At 48.7% G+C, this 23,719-nt stretch overlaps 1 protein-coding gene across 1 annotated transcript in view; it reads left to right on the top strand.

The window, feature by feature from the left end:
* Positions 1-6,639: 6,639 nt before the first annotated feature.
* Positions 6,640-23,719, top strand: part of LOC146009588 (uncharacterized) — a 29,461-nt gene continuing 12,381 nt past the window's right edge. Inside the window, exons 1-6 of the mRNA XM_083150035.1 lie at positions 6,640-6,968; positions 11,856-11,933; positions 12,041-12,176; positions 15,638-15,820; positions 17,536-17,659; positions 19,624-22,319. Of these exons, the coding sequence (XP_083006161.1) occupies positions 12,096-12,176; positions 15,638-15,820; positions 17,536-17,659; positions 19,624-22,319 (3,084 nt within the window). The 5' untranslated portion in view covers positions 6,640-6,968; positions 11,856-11,933; positions 12,041-12,095. The remainder of the gene's footprint in view (positions 6,969-11,855; positions 11,934-12,040; positions 12,177-15,637; positions 15,821-17,535; positions 17,660-19,623; positions 22,320-23,719) is intronic.

Below are 23,719 nucleotides of genomic sequence, written 5' to 3'. Positions count from 1 at the left end.
ATCTGGCCCTAAGTGTGTATACAATGTGTGTGTATCAAATACCTGCTGTACAGTTCTGTCACCCATATGTGTAATATTGAATCTATGTATTTCCTGGTAGCCACTGAACAAAAACATGGCGTTCCATTAAATTCAGAGAACAGACCATTTAGTGGAATACTGCTTTATTTGAACAAGTTTTTTTTATACATTCGGTGGTTCCGGGCCATGTAAAGTGGATCGCTTTAATCCTGCATAGGTGACTTTGAGCCTGATTCAGAGCTGTTCGCTAGGTATTTGCTGCCCAGCGAACAGGTAAACTGGGGTCATGTGACGTCAGCCACCCGCCCCGAACAGGCATCGCCACGCCTGCGTTCTCAGGCTAACGCCCATAAAACGCTTCCCTCCCCCCCCTCACAGTGTGAAGGCTTTGGCGCATGTGATATTCGCTGAAGGCATTCACACATGCACATGTGCATACTCCCCCCCACCATCTGAATCAGACCATTTATCTATGTTGCTGGGTCTCTAAATATACCACCAGCTTCATCGGACAGAAATCCTGAAATCATGACCTGTTGGAAAAATGTGAAATGAGAGTTTGAGAACTGGTGGGTTATATTACTAATGTAGCCAGTACATCTCTTATATATTTGGCTACATCTGTCACTCAAAGTGTGTCTGGAGATATAACCCTGGGTGGAGCCTCTGACTCACATGACTGACTCACATGACAGAGAACCAGCCCAGTGAGCCCACAGACAGTGCCAGACACCCTCTGCCTCTCCATGTTACACAGCAAAGACACAGCTACACACCAGACACACCAGGTGAGCGCCCCACACCTCCATACCTCCCAACATGACCCTCTCCAGAATGCTATGTTTGTGGACTTCCATCTTAATTTATGATTGTCATCACCTGTCATTTTAAACAGGGTAATTGATAAGAAAGGTGTTTAAGCACAGGTGATGGTAATCCATAAATTAAGAAGAAAGTCCAGAAACAGAGCAATGTGTCCCTCATTGGGTCATATTGAGTATGCATATTGGGTATGCACCTACCTCCCTCCCCCCCCCCCCCCCCCCATTCACGGCATCCCCACGATTAAATGGCACATGCAAAACACTGACATGGCTATGGTCGACAATGAAAAAGGTTGACAAAATGTATTTTTCACTTTTTCAATGTTTTCATATTCATTCTCATGTGTCGACATGGACACCAATGAAGTGCCACACTTTTATGTCAACATTTACATGTGTTGAACTTTCTGTGTTGATTTTTTCTTGGAGCAATTTTTTTCCAGTGACAACTATGAACTATGTGCACGTCAACCTACACATCATCAACCAATTCTTTGTATAATATATAACACCTGTTCTGTTTTACTGTAGGTGTTTTAAGTCAGACCTTTTACTGCTACTATTACTGTTTATGTAAATGCATTCTGAATGACAGCAACATCCTACCATCCTTCTACAAAAATATATAACCCCGCCCTCTCCCGCGATTCACCGACATCTGCGCCCCCTCCCTCCCTTGATTCACGGCACCCCCCGCGCCCCTCCCGCAATTCACGGCACCCCTAAGCCCCTCTTTAGTCCCCCTTATGCCCACACACCGCTATCACTACCCAGCCTCCTGTTTTCCTGTGTCGTGACCTCCGCCAGTGGGGAGCCGCTGACTCAGAAACACCCTACTATACTATTGCACACACACCTAAACAACATGCACACACAGCCCCCCCCCCACACCCACAAATGTCACTGTACCATCCACACTATCAATGTACATCTTACTCTGTAACCGCTTTTTAATTAAACAAAACAATACACACCCCCTTCCACATCATATGCTCTCTATTTAACACATTTCACCTATAACTCAAGTTGCAATACAGGCCATCTTTCATACAATTCTAACCATCTTTCTCATATACAAATGTTCACAAAGTAATGGGGCGCAGCCCCTTACGACGGTGTGAAGAGCGCCCGTAGGGCGCGATGAATCACCTAGTTCTTTTTAATAAGTGACACATGAACTGCACATCTTCTGCCTACTGCCTTCACAATAGGCTCCACATGTGACACTGACCGGATTTAGTGGGCTATTCTGGATGATTCGCAAGGCTGGCGACATCCATTCGCAAGGGCGACTAGCCACAGGGACTTGTGAATGGATGTTACACACTATTCGGAGCCTAGGGGGAAACCTGCCACATCTTTCGCTGGTCGCCGACCATTGAAAGACGTGGAAGACGCACACATATAAAAGTGACTCTCAAGTCACTTACATATGCATGCATGCTGGGAAGGAAATGGGCGGGCAGCTGACATCCGGTGATGTCAGGTGCCTGCCCGCCGGACCTGCGTCATGGCCTCAATAGCATGAGAACACCCAGTGTTCCCATATGCTAATGGAGCAGCCCCACGCCCGCTGCACGCACCCTGCACACGGGATCTCTGCATCTCTCACACATACGCAGCAGCGGGGGTTCTCCACATCTCTCACACATACGCAGCAGCGGGGGATCTCCGCATCTCTCACACATACGCAGCAGCGGGGTTCTCTGCATCTCTCACACATAAGCAGCAGCGGGGGATCTCCACATCTCTCACACATACGCAGCAGCGGGGGGTTCTCCATATCTCTCACACATATACAGCAGCGGGGGTTCTCCGCATCTCTCACACATACGCAGCAGCGGGGGATCTCCACATCTCTCACACATAAGCAGCAGGGGGGGTTCTCCATATCTCTCACACATACGCAGCAGCGGGGGTTCTCCGCATCTCTCACACATACACAGCAGCGGGGATCTCCGCATCTCTCACACATACGCAGCAGTGGGGGTTCTCTGCATCTCTCACACATACGCAGCAGCGGGGGTTCTCTGCATCTCTCACACATACGCAGCAGCGGGGGTTCTCTGCATCTCTCACACATACGCAGCAGCAGGGGGATCTCCGCATCTCTCACACATACACAGCAGCAGGGTTCTCCACATCTCTCACACATACGCAGCAGCGGGGGATCTCCACATCTCTCACACATACGCAGCAGCGGGGGTTCTCTGCATCTCTCACACATACGCAGCAGCAGGGTTCTCCACATCTCTCACACATACGCAGCAGCGGGGGTTCTCCACATCTCTCACACATACGCAGCAGCAGGGTTCTCCACATCTCTCACACATACGCAGCAGCAGGGTTCTCTGCATCTCTCACACATACGCAGCAGCAGGGGTTCTCTGCATCTCTCACACATACGCAGCAGCAGGGGGATCTCCGCATCTCTCACACATACGCAGCAGCAGGGTTCTCCACATCTCTCACACATACACAGCAGCGGGGGTTCTCCACATCTCTCACACATACGCAGCAGCAGGGGGATCTCCGCATCTCTCACACATACGCAGCAGCAGGGTTCTCCACATCTCTCACACATACGCAGCAGCGGGGAATCTCCGCATCTCTCACACATACGCAGCAGCAGGGTTCTCCACATCTCTCACACATACGCAGCAGCGGGGGTTCTCTGTATCTCTCACACATACGCAGCAGCGGGGGTTCTCTGTATCTCTCACACATACGCAGCAGCGGGGGTTCTCTGTATCTCTCACACATACACAGCAGTGGGGGTTCTCTGCATCTCTCACACATATACAGCAGCGGGGGTTCTCCGCATCTCTCACACATACACAGCAGCGGGGGTTCTCTGTATCTCTCACACATACGCAGCAGCGGGGGTTCTCCGCATCTCTCACACATACGCAGCAGCGGGGGTTCTCCGCATCTCTCACAAATACTCAGCAGCGGGGGTTCTCCACATCTCTCACACATACGCAGCAGTGGGGGTTCTCCGCATCTCTCACACATACGCAGCAGCGGGGGTTCTCCGCATCTCTCACACATACGCAACAGCGGGGGTTCTCTGCATCTCTCACACATACGCAGCAGCGGGGGTTCTCCGCATCTCTCACACATACGCAGCAGCGGGGGTTCTCTGCATCTCTCACACATACGCAGCAGCGGGGGTTCTCTGCATCTCTCACACATACGCAGCAGCGGGGGATCTCCGCATCTCTCACACATACGCAGCAGCGGGGGTTCTCCGCATCTCTCACACATACGCAGCAGCGGGGGTTCTCCGCATCTCTCACACATACGCAGCAGCTGGGGTTCTCCGCATCTCTCACACATACGCAGCAGCGGGGGTTCTCCGCATCTCTCACAAATACTCAGCAGCGGGGGTTCTCCACATCTCTCACACATACGCAGCAGTGGGGGTTCTCCTCATCTCTCACACATACGCAGCAGCGGGGGATCTCCGCATCTCTCACACATACGCAGCAGTGGGGGGTTCTCTGCATCTCTCACTGGGGGTTCTCTGCATCTCTCACACATATGCAACAGCGGGGTTTCTCTGCATATCTCACTCATACGCAACAGCGGGGTTCTCTGCATCTCTCACACATACTGTACACAGCAGCGGGGGTTCTCTGCATCTCTCACACATATGCAGCAGCGGGGGTTCTCCACATCTCACACATACGCAGCAGCGGGTTCTCTGCATCTCTCACACATACGCAGCAGCGGGTTCTCTGCATCTCTCACACATACTCAGCAGTGGGGGTTCTCCGCATCTCTCACACATACACAGCAGCGGGGGATCTCCGCACCTCTCCCACATACACAGCAGCGGGGGTTCTCTGCATCTCTCACACATACACAGCAGCGGGGGTTCTCTGCATCTCTCACACATACGCAGCAGCGGGGGATCTCTGCATCTCTCACACATACGCAGCAGCGGGGGTTCTCCGCATCTCTCACACATACGCAGCAGCGGGGGTTCTCCGCATCTCTCACACATACGCAGCAGCTGGGGTTCTCCGCATCTCTCACACATACGCAGCAGCGGGGGTTCTCCCCATCTCTCACACATACGCAGCAGCTGGGGTTCTCTGCATCTCTCACACATACGCAGCAGCGGGGGTTCTCTGCATCTCTCACACATACGCAGCATCAGGGTTCTCTGCATCTCTCACACATACGCAGCAGCGGGGTTCTCCGCATCTCTCACACATACGGAGCAGTGGGGGTTCTCTGCATCTCTTACATACGCAATTGCAATTCATTGCTTGTCTATGTAGACATTGATATTGCGTGTGCCTCTGAGGCATGTACCATTTGTCTTACAAAAGGCAAAATACCTCTCATGATTTTGGCCCCGTACGCTACCCTGCAAATGGTTGTTTATGCAAGCCATCCATTCGCAAAGCAGCGGGGATGCGCAGGGGGCGGGCATTCACACAGGCAGCAATAGGGCAGCATTCAATGAGAAAAATTTGCCGTGTTTTATGGCGAGTTTGTGCTATTTTCGCGTTGGAAGGAGCATTTTGCTCTCCAAAAGTGAACCACCCTATTCAATGTGATATTTTCGCCGTCTTTTTAAGTGATTTTCGCCGTGTCTCTCCGTGTAGCAATTCTCCATCTTTTCATGGAGAACTGGAATGTGAACTTTTAAACTAAAAGGTTTTTTTTTTTAATTTTGGTGTCAAAAAAATCAGGATTTTTTTTCTGTGAAGGGGCATGTTATTTTTATTCATGTGCACATGAATATATATTTAATTTAAAAAAAAATTTTTTTTTTACACAGAGCAGCCAGCAGGGGGCCGGAGCTCTTGAGCCGCTCATTAGATATTCATATATTCACTGCACCCGATCATAACATATGCACGATCGGGTGCAGTGAATACTGGGTCCCCGCTGGCTATAGGGGGGGGGGGGCAGCTTGTGCTGCCTGGGTTCCGGGGAGCCCTCCACATATGTTTTGGGGCAGCCAGGGAGGCTTTAATCTCCCTGGCTGCCACCGTCCCCCGGCTCCCTGCCAGCTCCCTGCCGCGGACGCTCGTCCGCTGCAGGGGTTAAGACTCGCCGCGAGTGGCGGCGAGTCTTAACCACATTGAATAGTGGGAGCAGGAGTGGCAGCGAGCCCTCCGGAACAGGGCGAGTGCATGGCGAGAGAAAAAATCTCTCGCCATGCACGGCGAATTTGAATACTGCCCTTAGTCTGCTCTCTAACCAGTGAAGTTATGCTGCTTAGTAAGTCAACCAGAATCACCAACTAATAGATATAAAAGCTGCAGACAAAGGTGAGCAGCACTCAAATCTAGTACTTTCAATTAAATAAAAAAAAAATAATAATAATAATAAGAGTAATATTGTGTGAGTAAAAAGTCCATGAATTTAATAATAGTAGTACATAAATTGATAAACCAGTAAATTCACAATGCACATATCCACATGACACGTATAAAACCAATCAATGGAATTAAATCTTTATATTGATAGCAAAAGCTTCAAAAGTGATAAAATGGAGCGTGATAAACAACCAATCGACAAGTACAGTAGATCTTATTTACTGCTTTGGGGCTCATTTACATTTGGATGTCAGTCATTGTATGACACGCCTCCCAGATGTAGCAGGTACACGTCCGTGCTTCTAGGTGCCACCTTCACAATCTCCCTGACATGCTTTTTCAAATGTAGGCAAGCATGGACTGTACGTCCCTTCTCTCATCGGTTCTCTGTGGCTGTTTAGCAGAGGGAAGGGGTGGGGAGAGGAGACTGGAGCTGTAAGGGGAAGGAAATGGAGAGGGGAGGGGTGGTGGAGTAGTCAATCAGTACAGGCAGCCGGAATGTAGTCACTAGCCTTTTTTTGCACAGGAACCCATACAGGGTCATTCTGTCTGTAAGACTGGACACAAAAGCAGCATCTGGACAGGAACAAAAAGTGGGAGAATTGAGATTTCGGCCAGGAAAAAACAGAAGAGAGAACAGAGTTAAGAGTGGGAACACAGAGGGAGGAGGAGGGGAGCTGGTGGAATGCACCAGCAGGAATCTATTTTCTGAACACAGCCACTTCCTGTCCACATACATGAGAACGACAAGAAGATTATTGCTACTCTTATGTGGTTAAAGCAGGTAACTTATATTCATGCTTATTACCTATGTTATTAGAGAAAAAGATTTGCTTTATCAGACCCGTTAACAAGGAACAGCGAGGGTTCCAACCAGACTCTAGCTATCTAATACATTCTAGAAGAGCATGGGTAACTAACATGGGCCAACCAGCTGCTGTGAAACTACACATCCCAGCATGCTCTGCTTTAGTTTTCTTGTTAGGCATAGTGGGAAGTGTAGTTTGACAGCAGCTGAATTGCCGCATGTTGCCTATATCCCCCATGTTCTATTAAAGCTGGGATGGGGGAACCTTCATCCCTCCAGATTTATCACACCTTCTAAACAGCATGGCAGCCAATCAGACTACAGCTTTCAATTAATACAGGGATGGGGAACCTTTGTCGCTGCAGCTGTTGTTGAACTACACATCCCAGCATGCCTTGCTACAGTTTTAGCATGGCCAAATATCAAAACAGGGCATGCTGGGATGTGTAGTTCAACAACAGCTGCTGGAGGGTCAAAGGTTCCCCATCTTTGTATTAAATGAAAACTGTAGGCTGCTGTATTCAAAGGTGGGCTCCAATCCCTGCTGCGATCCCCCCCCCCCCCCTGCAGCGCCGCCGGCCGCATTCCCCATAGGTTTCTATGGGGGATGCGAAGCTGCCCGATGTATCAACATCGGGCAGCCCGGCTTCGCATCCCTGGGCTATCGCCATTCTGGGATGGCGAAAGCCCATTGTAGCCTATGGCTACACATCGCACTGCCCGAGCAGGGCAGTGCGGTCAGAGAGGTCGGCGGGGGTCAGCGCATAACTGCGCATGCGCAGACCCCCCGGCTTCCGGGTCAGGGCTTCGCAGGGACGGGCTCCTTTCGGAGCCCTGTCCCTGCGCCCTTAAATTGATACATCCAGGCGGTATCACATGATACCGCAATGCGATGCCCAGCGATGTCATCATGCCGGCATCGCTATATAATGATAAATGCGCCCCTTAGACCCCTATACACTTATCTGAGGTATTGAATGCAGCTTTGCATGCGATACCTCGGCAACTGCCCAGCGGAGACACGCTGGGTTCCCCGGCAGCTTGACAGCATACAATACATCCTATGTGGTCCTTTTATGGAAAGCCAGCCACCCCCGGGAAAATTGCTTAGACGGGCAAAAATCGCTCAGTGTGTATGCATGCCCCATCATCGCTGTGTATAGACGCTGGGTAAATTGCACAGTGGCCCATATTCTGGTTTACTCGCAAAGGCAAATTCCTTCTCAAATGGACAAAACCATGCACAGATGTTACTTGTGCAAAGAGCATTAGATTTGGGTGAGTTGTTTTTTTCTGTGCAGGGAAAATACTGACTGCTTTATTTTTATATAGATCTCACTTTGAAGTAATACCCCACCCAAATCTAATTCTCTCTGCACAAGTTAAATAGTAACATAGTAAGTAAGGCTGAAAAAAAAATTAGTCCTTCAAGTTCAACCAATCTTATGGTTGCCTACCTGATCCTCTCCTTCAGGGAGAAAATGCTCTGTTCCTGGACTTCCCTGGTAATGTAGGATTGCCATCAGGGCCGTGTGGGCCGATTTTGTGCATGTTTTTTTCAGTGCTTACAGCACCGGCGCCGCCTCCTGTGAATAACGCTGGTCGGCCACGTCATTTACATATTGACTTCATGACGCGACCGCCACACATCTAACCCTCCTCTGAGCAGCGCATGTGAGGTGACGGGGAGCTGTGTTGCCGGCCACATAACCGCGATGTGACCCAGCTGTAATTGGGAGAAGGTGACCGGCGGGGCCGCATCGCAGAGCCAGTCGCAGTCATCACCTGTGGTGGATCCGTCCTCCCGGGCTGCCTGCTGCAAGGTGCCGGTGGTGAGTGTCCTGCGCAGCGCTCTGGAGTCAGACTGCACGGGCTTCTGTCTGGGTCTCTGCTCCCAGAACACTGATGTGTGAACACTGAGGGTAAGCTTCCCCCTAAGTCTCTAACTGCACTTTTTGAACCCAGGGAAGCCTCCCTCCCTCCTTCCCTCTCTCCCTCCCTCTCCTCAAAGGTATAATGTTTAATGGGTATGCCACCATGTGTAATGGGTATAACGAATTGTGAAGACTTACATGTAATGGGCATTAATGTGTGTGTATGTGTCATAATATGTGATGGGCATAACATATGACAATTATTCTGTAATGGGCATTATTATGGTGTGTTCCATAATGTGTAGTGGGCATAATGGTGTGTTCCATAATGTGTAGTGGACATTACGGTGTGTTCCATAATGTGTAATGGGTAGTACGGTGTGTTCCATAATTTGTAATGGGCATAACGGTGTGTTCCATAATGTGTAGTGGGCATTACGGTGTGTTCCATAATGTGTAATGGGCATTACGGTGTGTTCCATAATGTGTAATGGGCAGTACGGTGTGTGTTCCATAATGTGTAGTGGGCATTACGGTGTGTTCCAAAATGTGTAATGGGCATAACGGTGTGTTCCATAATGTGTAATGGGCATAACGGTGTGTTCCATAATGTGTAGTGGGCAGTACGGTGTGTTCCATAATGTGTAGTGGGCATTACGGTGTGTTCCATAATGTGTAGTGGGCATTACGGTGTGTTCCATAATGTGTAGTGGGCATTACGGTGTGATCCATAATGTGTAATGGGCAGTACGGTGTGTTCCATAATGTGTAATGGGCATAACGGTGTGTTCCATAATGTGTAATAGGCATAACAGTGTGTTCCATAATGTGTAGTGGACATTACGGTGTGTTCCATAATGTGTAATAGGCATAACGGTGTGTTCCATAATGTGTAGTGGACATTACGGTGTGTTCCATAATGTGTAGTGGGCATTACGGTGTGTTCCATAATGTGTTCCATAATGTGTAGTGGGCATTACGGTGTGTTCCATAATGTGTAGTGGGCATTACGGTGTGTTCCATAATGTGTAGTGGGCATTACGGTGTGTTCCATAATGTGTAATGGGCATTACGGTGTGATCCATAATGTGTAATGGGCAGTACGGTGTGTTCCATAATGTGTAATGGGCATAACGGTGTGTTCCATAATGTGTAATAGGCATAACGGTGTGTTCCATAATGTGTAGTGGACATTACGGTGTGTTCCATAATGTGTAATGGGCAGTACGGTGTGTTCCATAATGTGTAGTGGGCAGTACGGTGTGTTCCATAATGTGTAGTGGGCATTACGGTGTGTTCCATAATGTGTAGTGGGCATTACGGTATGTTCCATAATGTGTAGTGGGCATTACGGTGTGTTCCATAATGTGTAATGGGCAGTACGGTGTGTTCCATAATGTGTAATAGGTATTACGGTGTGTTCCATAATGTGTAGTGGACAGTACGGTGTGTTCCATAATGTGTAATGGGCAGTACGGTGTGTTCCATAATGTGTAATGGGCAGTACGGTGTGTTCCATAATGTGTAATGGGCAGTACGGTGTGTTCCATAATGTGTAATGGGCATTACGGTGTGTTCAATAATGTGTAGTGGGCAGTACGGTGTGTTCCATAATGTGTAATGCCTCCTTTTTCTCATGCCATGCCTCCTTTCCATGAGACCACGCCCCCTTTTCGCCGTGCGGCTTAGCTTCTTCCACCTGCATGCTAGCAACATTCTGCAACAGATACTGGGCCCCATCCCACCCCACCCCCAGGTTGTATTACAGTGTTTTTACTATGTGAAATGGGTGTAAATATATAAGAGATGTCTACTTACAATTAGAACGTAATGGAGTGCTTTGATTGGGGAGCGCCGTCTGACTGTTTGCTTCCACAACATCATCTATGGCTGTTTGGACGCTGTCAGAATGCATCAAAGAATCCATCATATTCTATGCTGCACCATCATCACCAAACAGCAGCGGTGAAGCCGGGCTCATGTGTGCTGACATCTGCTTGGCTTCAGAAGCCGGTGAGAATGACGTGGACAGCTGGGAAGCGTGGGTAGTCGGTACCTCATGGCTGTCCTGGCTATTGTCCATCTGGCTGCAATGCGGTGCTATGAAGGAGGACAGGGCTACTGGGTTGCAGAGTGCCGTGTTCCCAAATGCACTGTAGCACAGGTCATAGTGCCCCCAATCGGGCTTAGCAGCGTTTTTCTTGTGCTTCTGGTCATTCACTTTGGTGAACTGCTTCCTTAGAGATTTATTTACAACCTGCTGTAGCATGCAATGGAAACCTCTGGATTGCAGTAACTCTGCAATATTGCGATACACCACCGCGTCCCGAATGGTGCCGGACTGTTGCTGTAGTGTAGGGTACAGGCTGCAAACAGCATGGTAACGCTGCTTCCGCTGCTGCTGCGATGCTCCATGTGCCCTGTGCGGGTCTCCGGCAGATGACATCATCTGCCAGAGCCGCAGAAGCACCAATCAGCTCTTTGCGGCCTTCACCCCGCCAAATAACCCAGATAATGACCATTTACACCACCCTGAGCCCCGGATAAGCCCCGTGTCTGACCCTGAACATTTGCCAGTTCCCCGGGGAACAGGACCCCTGCGTTATTTTTTGTCAGCCCATTTCAGTCCCTGCCCCGGACTGGAGAGGCAATATCCTGGGTCCAACCTCTGTAAAAGGGGTATTAGTGGCCAAAAAAATGCATCCATTAATTAACAGTAGTTGCTGTAATCACCCCCACTGGCAATGAGTTCCAGAATTTTACTGCTCTAATGGTGAAGAATCCTCTTCTTAATTCAGTACGGAATTTCTTTTTCTCAAGCCTCAGTACATGCCGGCGTGTCCTAAGTATAGGTTGTTATTGACCAATCATCTCCCAGTTCCATATGATTCCCAATCCTGTATTTGAACATACTAGTCATATCACCTCTCAACCTCCGTCTCTCCAGTGAAAACATATACAGCCTGGTGAACCTATCTTTGTATTCTAGTGATTCCAGACCTGCAGTGCACATGGTTTTGTGAGAAGGAATTTGCCTTTGCGAGTGGACCAGAATAATGGCCAGTAGGTATGCACCTTTAAACATTTCATCAGATGTTGAGGACAACCTTTTCTCCTTACTTGCTCATTCATATTCCCATTGTTGATTTGTTGTGTTTTTACTGATTTTCTTAGGCAATAATTGTACTTGAATGCATTGCTGTATGTCTACCGCCTGCCTTACTCACTGATGATGGGTGAAGACAGGAGTCACATGACTGAGAAGATATTGAATTTCACGCTGGAGATCATCTATCTGCTGACTGGAAAGGTGAGAGGAGTTGGGCTGTGACATCTACACATATATAAAGCTGATGAGGAATAAAAATTGTGTTATCACATTGGTCCTTTAGCACCAGTGTCAGTGATGTTAAGCTGGGCACACACTGGGGATATTTCAGACCTGAGCTCCGAAGATTGGTTAGCCGCCACCCTGCCAGAATGAAATCCCGCCCATGTACACCGCTGCGAATGCTATCGCTGCCGCCTCAAGCCACAGCAGACAGTGAAACATAGAAGAAGAGGAAAAAGTTTGAAAATAGGGATCCAACAGAATTAAGCAATAAGATGGCCGTGGGGGAGACCAACATGAAATGAAATGGCCGCTGTTTGTATATTGTGGTGATGAGTTCTAAATTGAATTCTTATTTAAAAAGAATTCCAACCAAAATGTAAAGTTTAATTTTCTAAACTATAATAAACTGCACAGTTTTAATTAGTTTTGTTTAAGTCCCATGATGCCTTGACACAGTTTTGCTATTAGGGAATGCTAAAACTATGGCAAAGCATGCTGGGATGTGTAGTTTCACAACAGCTGGAGGGCCATAGTTTAGACACGCCTGGTTTAGACAGTCCACTAAGTAGAGAAGTCCTCAGAAAGGCACTACGCTGTAGCACTGGAATCATCTCACCTCCACTCTTCTGGGAACTTCCTACTTACTGTATGTAAATAGCTGTCTGCCTTTTTGAAATATACTAGGGATGGCCATCGTTGCCATTGCCATCGATGGTTGCCATCTATGGCAATTCTGCAACTGGCCATCGATGGTACTAAACTATGCAATGGATGACCATCGATTTTACATATCGATGGTCAACCATTGTGTTTGATAGATTGGCATGTGGGCCAATCAAAACACGGGGGGCGGGGATTCCGGTGTGTCTGGGGGCGGAGCTATGCTCCGTGTCCTGGCACTTTGAAAAAAAGCAGAAAAAGCAAAACATCGCTTTGCTGTTCCATCAATGGAGGGAAACCATCTGGTTCTCCCCCATTGATGGTAAAAGTATTCGACATCGGCCATGAACCATCGATGATTTCAAATCATCAATGGTCGATGACCATCCCTAAAATACTGTTTACGTAATATAGTAGGACAGGGATGGGGAACCTTTGTCCCTGCCGCTGTTGTTAAACTACACATCCCAGCATGCCTTGCAACAGTTTTATTATGGCCAAATAGCAAAACTGTAGCAGGGCATACTGGGATGTGTAGTTCAAGAACAGCTGGAGGGCCGAAGGTTCCCCATCCCTGTACTAGGAGATTAGAGTTCAGGACTGGATCAGGGCGGCGCTGACCTATTCGCTATGCGGCGAGTATACGCAGCCTAGCAAACAGGTCTGAATCAGTACCTAAATGCCTCCTCACTCAGTAGGGAAAATAAGTGTGCTACAGATGGAGCCGGCTCCATCTTTGCAGTGGATGGCGATTCTACCGCCTTCCACTGCCAGTGGCCGGCTACCGCCAGGGGCATGCGCGCACAAGACGCTCACGCGCCCCGTGGCAACGGAGCTTGGCGGGTGTCCTCGCTGCCTCCCCCTCCGTCGCCACCGGTCCCCCTCGCCGCCTGACCCCCCCCCCCCCGAACTGGGCAGCATCTCCCTGAAGCGGAGACGGGCAGGGAGACACTGCCCAGCCGCTGTGATACTGGGACGCGCGCGCATCCCAGTGTCTATCGCCGGCGCACGCCAGAGAGGAGTCTCTGGCGAGCGCCGGGCAAAGATAAAGCCTGCTCCATCTGTAGTTGCTACAAGATTTCTTGTTAATAAGTGCGCCCTCTAGTCTTACTGAACATCCAAACTTTTGTTTTTAGGATGCAAGGCACGTAACAGGCTGTAAGATCAGGGCTGGGCAATTGCGGCCCTCCAGATGTTGAGGAACTACACATCCCAGCATGCCTTGCATCAGTTTCAGCATGGCCACATAGCAAAACTAATGCAAAGCATCCTGGGATGTGTAGTTCCTCAACATCTGGAGGGCCGCAATTGCCCAGCCCTGTAATAGATAATACAGAGGTTTACATTTTCAAAACAGGACAGAAACTATACTGCTTGTTGCATGAAAAGCAGGATAGACCATGGAGAAAAAAAAAATAGGGGGATGGCAGCCATTTTGGATCATAAGTTGCAGGAGCAATCATCTTACCCACAAAGGATCCTCCAAAGGATCACACTGGGCAGAACATGTAAAGCCTGGTGTCGCTGACTCACAATGGGCCAGATGTACTAAGCTTGAAAAGTGATAAAATGGAGAGTGATAAACCACCAACCAATCAGCTCCTACCTGTTATGTCACAGACTGTGTTTGAAAATGACAGGTAGGAGCTGATTGGTTGGTGGTTTATCACTCTCCATTTTATCACTTTTCAAGGTTCAGTTAGTACATCTCGCCCGTCACAGGAAAGTTCAAAATACTAGGAGAGATCCCAGCAAGCTCCTCATAATGCATTCCTAATTCTACACAGAGCACCGCAGGGAAGGCAGCCATGTTGGTTGCATTACACTGGTTGCAATGTGCAAACAAATAAAACATGAAGCTATGAATAAAATGGACAGAACGCTAACTGGATACCCTTGCATTACATCTTAAATGGATTGCTCATCCTGCCCTTGAAAGCACGGCAGACAACTTAGTTACATGACATAGGATTACAGTGGGCAGCACAAGGCACTCACAGAAGCTCTGCATGCAGTTGGAGTATAGAGAAAGGAGGAACAATAGTTGGAGTGGAGCCCCAGAAGCAGGGCCGGCGCCACCACTAGGCAGGTCTAGGCATTTGCCTAGGGCGCCGGCCACTGGAGGGCGGTACTTAGCCGCTGAGGAGAGCAAAAATAAAAAGCTGCAGCAGACCAGGGTACCCAGGATGGAATCCAGCAGGGAGCAGGTGAGTTGGATTCCCCACCCCGCCCCCACCAGGATCAGCATTAAACCCTGCAGTCAGCAGCAATCTCCGCGGACAGCAGACATTCCACGCAGCCACCCGCTGATCCCCACTCTGTGATGTCGCAGAGAGGTTACCTGCGGGGAGCGTCCGCACCCCTCTCTGCCGGCATCAGTGTTAAAACCGCTGTCCCCCGCGCTCGCACCCACACCCCCTGGAGCCCCGTGCTGGACAGTCAGAGCGGCAATCTCCGCTGCAGGCGCCCACTGTCCCCATCCCCCATGTGCTGGACAGACAATCCACAGCAACCTGCGGGGAGCGCCCGCACCCTCCCTCCCCCTCCGAGTGGGTGAGCGGAGGGGAGAGGGAGGCGCACGAGCGGGGGGGGTGCCTGGGGCGCTGACAGGGCTGACCCAGAAGCGGCAGTGAGGGCAGACAGTACAATGATAGAAAACACATTTGCATATAACACAGAAGGGTAAATTTACTAAGATGGGAGTTCTATTGAAGGTAGGATGTTGTCCATTGTAACCAATCAGATCAAGGCATATCATATTTTTTTGTTTGACATAGAACTGCACAGTTGTGCAGAAGACATCTAAAGAATGTGCAACAACCAGCAATCTATCCCAAGGATTCAGCAGGACCCAGATCCCCATTACGGAGCTTCCGCGTCACTCACTGGTACATGAGAGAGACAATGAGCAGAAGATCCTAGAACTCACCAACAAGATCATCCAGCTGCTGACTGGAGAGGTGACTGCTGGGAATGGGACATTATATAGTAACACCAGGGGATGTGACCGGAGAGGTGACTGCTGGGAATGGGACATTATACAGTAACACCAGGGGATGTGACCGGAGGGGTGACTGCTGGGAATGGGACATTATACAGTAACACCGGGGATGTGACCGGAGAGGGGACTGCTGGGAATGGGACATTATACAGTAATACCAGGGGATGTGACCGGAGAGGTGATTGCTGGGAATGGGACATTATACCGTAACACTGGGGGATGTGACCGAAGAGGTGACTGCTGGGGATGGGACAATATACAGTAACACCGGGGATGTGACCAGAGAGGTGACTGCTGGGAATGGGACATTATACAGTAACACCAGGGGATGTGACCGGAGAGGTGACTGCTGGGAATGGGACATTATACAGTAACACCAGGGGATGTGACCGGAGGGGTGACTGCTGGGAATGGGACATTATACAGTAACACCGGGGGATGTGACCAGAGAGGTGACTGCTGGGAATGGGACATTATACAGTAACCCCGGGGGATGTAACCAAAGAGGTGACTGCTGGGAATGGGACATTATACAGTAACACCGGGGGATGTGACCAGAGAGGTGACTGCTGGGAATGGGACATAATACAGTAACCCCGGGGGATGTGACCAAAGAGGTGACTGCTGGGAATGGGACATTATACAGTAACACCGGGGGATGTGACCAGAGAGGTGACTGCTGGGAATGGGACATTATACAGTAACACCGGGGGATGTGACCAGAGAGGTGACTGCTGGGAATGGGACATTATACAGTAACCCCGGGGGATGTAACCAAAGAGGTGACTGCTGGGAATGGGACATTATACAGTAACACCGGGGGATGTGACCAGAGAGGTGACTGCTGGGAATGGGACATAATACAGTAACCCCGGGGGATGTGACCAAAGAGGTGACTGCTGGGAATGGGACATTATACAGTAACACCGGGGGATGTGACCAGAGAGGTGACTGCTGGGAATGGGACATTATACAGTAACCCCGGGGGATGTAACCAAAGAGGTGACTGCTGGGAATGGGACATTATACAGTAACACCGGGGGATGTGACCAGAGAGGTGACTGCTGGGAATGGGACATAATACAGTAACCCCGGGGGATGTGACCAAAGAGGTGACTGCTGGGAATGGGACATTATACAGTAACACCGGGGGATGTGACCAGAGAGGTGACTGCTGGGAATGGGACATTATACAGTAACCCCGGGGGATGTGACCAAAGAGGTGACTGCTGGGAAAGGGACATTATACAGTAACAGCGGGGGATGTGACCAGAGAGGTGACTGCTGGGAATGGGACATTATACAGTAACCCCGGGGGATGTGACCAGAGAGGTGACTGCTGGGAATGGGACATTATACAGTAACCCCGGGGGATGTGACCAAAGAGGTGACTGCTGGGAATGGGACATTATACAGTAACACCGGGGGATGTGACCAGAGAGGTGAATGCTGGGAATGGGACATTATACAGTAACCCCGGGGGATGTGACCAAAGAGGTGACTGCTGGGAATGGGACATTATACAGTAACACCGGGGGATGTGACCAGAGAGGTGACTGCTGGGAATGGGACATTATACAGTAACCCCGGGGGATGTAACCAAAGAGGTGACTGCTGGGAATGGGACATTATACAGTAACACTGGGGGATAACTGTATCATTGTGTGTGCGCAGGTTTTTGTAAGGTGCAAGGATGTCTCTGTGTATTTCTCTATGGAAGAGTGGGGGTACATAGAAGAACACCAGGACCTTTATAAGGACGTGATGATGGAGAATCACAAGATACTTACATCACTAGGTAAGAGGAGAATAATTATGGTCAAGTATATACAGGTACTGTATATAAAGCGAAACCACTTTTAAAAGAAGATCTTGAGCAGACATTATATAACATTGTAACATAAAGTAATGACTCGTATTTTAATCTTTCTAGCCGATCCCTGGGTTATTTGTATCAGACATAGGGCCAGATTCTCTAAGCTTCAAAAGTGATAAACTGGAGAGTGATAAACAACCAGCCAATCAGCTCCTGTCTGACATTTTTCAAACACAATCTGTCACATGGCAGGTAGGAGCTGATTGGCTGGCTGTTTATCACTCTCCATTTTATTACTTTTGACGCTTAGAGAGAATCCAAACATTACAAAAGCATCAAACAATCACAAACCATCCCAGGGCCTGATTCAACAAGGCTTGCTAAGCAGGGGTCATTCATACTTAGCGAGCCCATAAACGCCGCCCGGCAGAAACCCCCCCCCCCACCTGCCGAATCCCCTGTACATGAACACATCCCCTTGGATGTGGCCGAATGGGAGAGAAGTCATTCAATGGTCGCCAACATTCGAGGATTTCTCTGCCCTTCGGAAATAACAGTCTGCCCAAGAGGGGGCGGGAGCTGGCGTCATGTGATGTAAGCCGCCGCCCCAAGCAAGGAACGCCACACCTGCTTTCCCAGTGTTTTCATGGGGATGCGCATGAAAACCTCCCCTCACAGCTTACGGGTCCTTGTGGCGCCACACCGGCGAATGCCTTATCCCCCCTCCACCGCCTTCATGAGGACACATCGCCTGGCATGTGTTCGCAGCAACAGTTATCATTCAATGGTCAGTGTCCATCATCACATGATTTCTCCTGGCCTCGCAAATATAAGTCGGTGGAGACTAACTTATATGTGCGGGCCGAAGAAAAGGTGGTGCGGCTGGCTTCATGTGATGTCAGCCATCCGCCCCCGGCACACCTCGTACCGCCCGCTATCCCATGGGGACGCCCATGAAATGCTGCGTATCCCATGGGCAACTCCCGAGCCCGCCGTCAAACACTCCATGCGAAAAACCCGGTGAAATTGCAAATCGCTGCAGCTGTTCGCAGTCGGGGTTTGCGTCTGTGCAGAACTGCGCAGGTGCAAACCCCGGCCATCGAGGCAGGGACCGATTTCAGTTCACTGCGAATGAACCAGAATCGGCCCCATAGTCAGATCGGATAGAAACGCCCCATGTGTATACCCCATAAGAATCAGGCCTTGCACGCTGTCACGATAGACAGTGACCCTATGAACACTCACTGACAGCGCCCACTCCCAGGAAGGGTTCCGGCGGAACCCTCTGCTCATCTGGCTACCCGGCTAGCTGCAATAGCCAGTATCACAGGGGGAGGGTACATAGTAACAGAGGGGTACATAGGATCAGGGGGATAGATTTCAGATTTTTTATTATTTATTTTTTTATAACACACCCATACGTTATTTGTTATTTCACCAATATTTCATTTTCTGTGATATACTTAATGATTCTATCTTCAATAAAGCATGTAATCAACCTATAAAAAGCCAACATCAAAGGTGAGACGACATATCCCTGATGAAGTCTTGGGGATGAAATGCGTAGGGTGGCCTCACTGATGCAGTCCCATTGGATCTAAAGGACTGCTGCTGCATTGGTAGTCATTGGGGACCTGCTGTATGCTCCCCCACTCCCACTGCACATGGCAAAGATGAGATCTGTCATCGCCAATTTTTATATAGTTAAATTCAATATTTAATATAAAGTCATGCCATCAGCAGTATACAGTAGAGTTAACAAAGACAGTTTATCGCAATCTTTGGTGATATCTGTAACACTGGTGGTTCCCTTCCCCACCTTGTTGATGAAATGCGTGTGATGTCATCAGCAGCTATGACACCACAGGCTATAAAATGAATTGTCAGCCGTGTCATTTAGAGAAATCTGTAAGTTTGACCGTTCTGCATTTCTTTCTCTCCAACAGATTTACAGGACGTCCCCGAACTACCAGGAGGATTACACAACTCTATCTATTCACCAGAAGAAGATCACAGCCTTTTTGCAAAGGTCCAGGCTTCAAAGTATTCATCACCAGAAAATAGCGCCACCAGCTGTCAGCCAACCAATACTGACATATCACTCATACACTGTTTTAAATATCTATCAGACAGTGACAATTATGTACAATCAGATGATATATGGACGCAATATACATCCACACCGATTACAGAGGAACCTGTGTCGTGTCAGGATGGACACCTCAGTGACAATGACATTAATTCACACGCAGCTCATACAAAGAGACAATACAAAGCCTCATGCATTAAAGAGGAACCGGTGTCATGTGATGAGAGAAAACTCATAGACCACACACAGAACCAGCATGCAGTCACTTATATTAAGGAGGAACCCGTCTCTTGTGATGAGAGAAATCTCATAGACCACACAAAGATCCAGCATGAAGTCACTTCTATTAAGGAGGAACCGGTGTCATGTGAAGAGGGAAATCTCATAGACCACACACCGAGCCAGTATGCAGTCACTTATATTAAGGTAGAACCGGTGTCATGTGATCAGAGAAATCTCATAGACCACACACAGAACCAGTATGAACCCATTAATATTAAGGAGGAACCGGTCTCCTTTGGCGATATGAAAGACACAGATAATGGTTTACCCCCGAAATGTATACAAGAAGGTTCTGCTCTTATAAAGGAGGAATTGGTCACAGGGGCAGAAGGTAATTCCACAGACCCAGATCATACACAGACACAGTACATATTGCCTAAAATTAGAGAAGATCCAGATGCTGAGGTTCCGACCACACAGAATACAACAATGGAGTCCACCCTGGTTCATATTAAGCAGGAATCTGTTTCTAGCGCAGAGCGGGATCTCTCCTCTGTTGATGTCTGTACCCCCACACCACCACCGCCGCCTACTAGTGGCAAGAAACGTCAGGCCAGAGTGGACGCAGCCATGTGTCCCGAATGCGGGAAGTGTTTTCAACGGAAATCTAATCTCTACAGACACCAGAGGATCCACAGAGGGGAGAAACACTACCCTTGCTCTGAGTGCGGGAAACGTTTCAATAGCAACTCAGATCTCCACAAGCATCAGAGGGTCCACACAGGGGAAAAACCCTACTGTTGCTCTATATGTGGTAAGCTCTTCATCAGTAAATCCAATCTCCTCAGGCATCAGAGAAGTCACAGAGAAGGGGCAACCTATCCCTGTGCTGAGTGCGGGGAATCTTTCAGTCATAGCATGGAACTCAGAAGACATCGTTATACTCACGCCAGCGACAAGTCCTTGTACTGCGACGAGTGCGGAAAATGCTTTAGCAGTGCCACAAACCTGGCTAAGCACCAAAGAATCCACCGAAAAGACCGGCCTTATTCTTGTACGACATGCGGAAAGTCTTTCCTGTATCATTCCGATCTCGTGAAACACTGCAGGACCCACACAGGAGAAAAACCGTACTCTTGCCACGTGTGCGGGAAACACTTTAACAGGAAAGATTATCTGCTTTTACACCAGAGAATCCACAGTGGGGAGACACAAAGATGTAATACACTAACGCCGTACGCCCCTGCTCATATTCAAGATGGGCCCCTTTCCACTGAAGCAGGTGAAGACACGTACGCAGTGACCCCTGTCACAGCAGCTGTGACCTCTGACGATGACACGTTAGACTATACATTAGTTGATATTACAGAAGCAGCAGTAATAATTGATGGGGAAAACCTCATAGACCTAGAGATCTCTAAATCCACAGATCCTGCACAGTCAAACTCTTCCTCTACACAGATTAAGAAGGATTCAGTCCTGTGCGATAATGTAAAACTCATAGATACTGTCCATCAGACACCACATAAATCTGTGTGTAGTGCAGACGAGAGTAATCATAACGAGGAGACGCTATACATGTGTTCTGAATGCGGGAAGTGCTATAAGCTTAAATCCTCCCTTTCGAGACATCAACATACACACAACGAAGGGCGGCCATTTTCTTGCGGCGACTGTGGAAAACGTTTCCTCAGTAGTTTAGCTCTGGATAGGCATCAGATCATTCACATAAGAGCCAAATCATATTCCTGCTCTGAATGTGGGAAATGTTTTACCAGTGAGCCAAAGTTCGTTAAACATCAGTTCAGTCACACCGGGGGGAAAAAATATGGCTGTTCTTTGTGTGGTAGATTCTTCGCGTCTAATACAAAACTTGTTATACATCAGAGAAGCCACACAGGAGAAAAACCCTATCCTTGTGCTGAATGTGGGAAGTGTTTTGTCAGGAGGGAACACCTTGTTATACATGAGAGGATTCACACTGGAGATAAGCCCTATGCTTGCTCGAAATGTGGGAAAGGTTTCGTAAGCAACTCAAAGCTTATTATACACCAAAGAACTCACACAGGGGAGAAACCATTTTCCTGTCCGGAATGCGGGAAAGGTTTTGCCCAAAAGTCACTCCTTCATAGACATCAGTCAAATCACACGGGGGTAAAACCATACTCTTGCACTGAATGCGGCAAGCGTTTCGTCAGTAACTCGTATCTTGTTATACATCAGAGAAGCCACACAGGGGAGAAACCGTATTCTTGTGGGGAATGTGGGAAATGTTTTACCAGCAGCTCAAATCTCGCTGCGCATCAGAGAACTCACAAAAAAGATAAATCATAACCTTGAATGCTGAGTGTTGCAAATGTTTTACCTGTAAGAGTTACGGTCAGTTGTTATGCATCAAATAAACTGTGCACGTTATGTATAGCAGTTACCACTTCCCTGCATGTAATAATAAATAATCAGAATGACAGTGAATCCCCCAATTCCCACAGTGTGTAAGTACAGAGGCAATTCAGCTGTGTGGAATCCAGGGTATATGGGGAAAATTTAGGCTCACATTGTAAATTTTGATTATTCGACCAATAGTTGCATCTTAAGATGCTCAAAGTGGGCGTCTTGTTCCTTGCAGGATCAGATGCACCAGGGAAGGACTGGCAGTAAAGTTACCTACACAAGACCAGCATAAAAGGCCCAGCACAGAATCAGGCCATACAGATGGACCCCTCTCATTCAGCTCCAGCGTTCACCAGAATGTCCCCGCTGGCTGAGAGGGACTCCACCTGACTGGGACGCACGAGTGTCTCACACACGCCCGTCCCAGTCACTCAGCGGCGGGAATCGGAAACCCTTCTCGTCTACGCTTCAGTGAGATGGGCAGGGTTAGGGGGGGCGCAGGGAGGCGGCGGCAACCGACGGGGACCAACAAGGCAGCTCCGTCGGAACGCGGCGCGCGAGTGTCTCATGCACACACGGCCCCCTCCGGTGGCAGATGGCGGAGGCTGGGGATTCCATTGCCAGCCCCAGCCTGGATGAGGTAGGCTCCATCTGTACATGGCACGATAACGATATTGTCTATCCATAGAAACCTAGAATGTGACGGCAGATAAGAACCACTTGGCCCATCTAGTCTGCCCCTTTTATAAACATGTTACCTCAAACCATATTTGATCCACTTGTCTAATAAAGTCAACAGTTATTGCCGAAATGCTTTGTGAGCAGTAAACTGCAGGAATACGATCATTACCTACTATCTAGTAAATATGAGTGATCGGATAAAGGTTATTGTGAATGAGCTAATGTTATTGATCTATTGTGATTAAAAGTGTTTGACTAAACCTAAACATGGTTTCGTGGGATTGCTGCTGTACAGACTCCGCAAGAAGGTTGTTCCCGGAGCTGTGTGATTGTCATTACTTTTAGGGTGATCCTAATGAATGAAATTGGGAGCCTGTCATATACGTAAGACACTATTTTGTGAATATTTTCTTTCTTAGTTGATAGATAGCATCATGGGAGGACATAGGCGCGCGCAGCTCATTTTATTAGGGGGTGCACCATCAAACGGGTTTGTCTAGCACCACCTATTGGGCATATCTAGCACCGCCTATTGGGTGTGTCCAACACCGCCAATCACACATGCCTACCACCATCTATTGGCACTCGCCACACCATAATCTCCTGCCTTTTTCAGTTTTAGTCTACTAATTACTCTGTGTAACAGTACATGCAAATAA

This window comes from Crinia signifera, chromosome 6, assembly GCF_055691185.1.
Source record: "Crinia signifera chromosome 6, ASM5569118v1, whole genome shotgun sequence".
Taxonomy (NCBI): Eukaryota; Metazoa; Chordata; class Amphibia; order Anura; family Myobatrachidae; genus Crinia; species Crinia signifera.
This window is presented reverse-complemented; position numbering and strand designations above follow the sequence as displayed.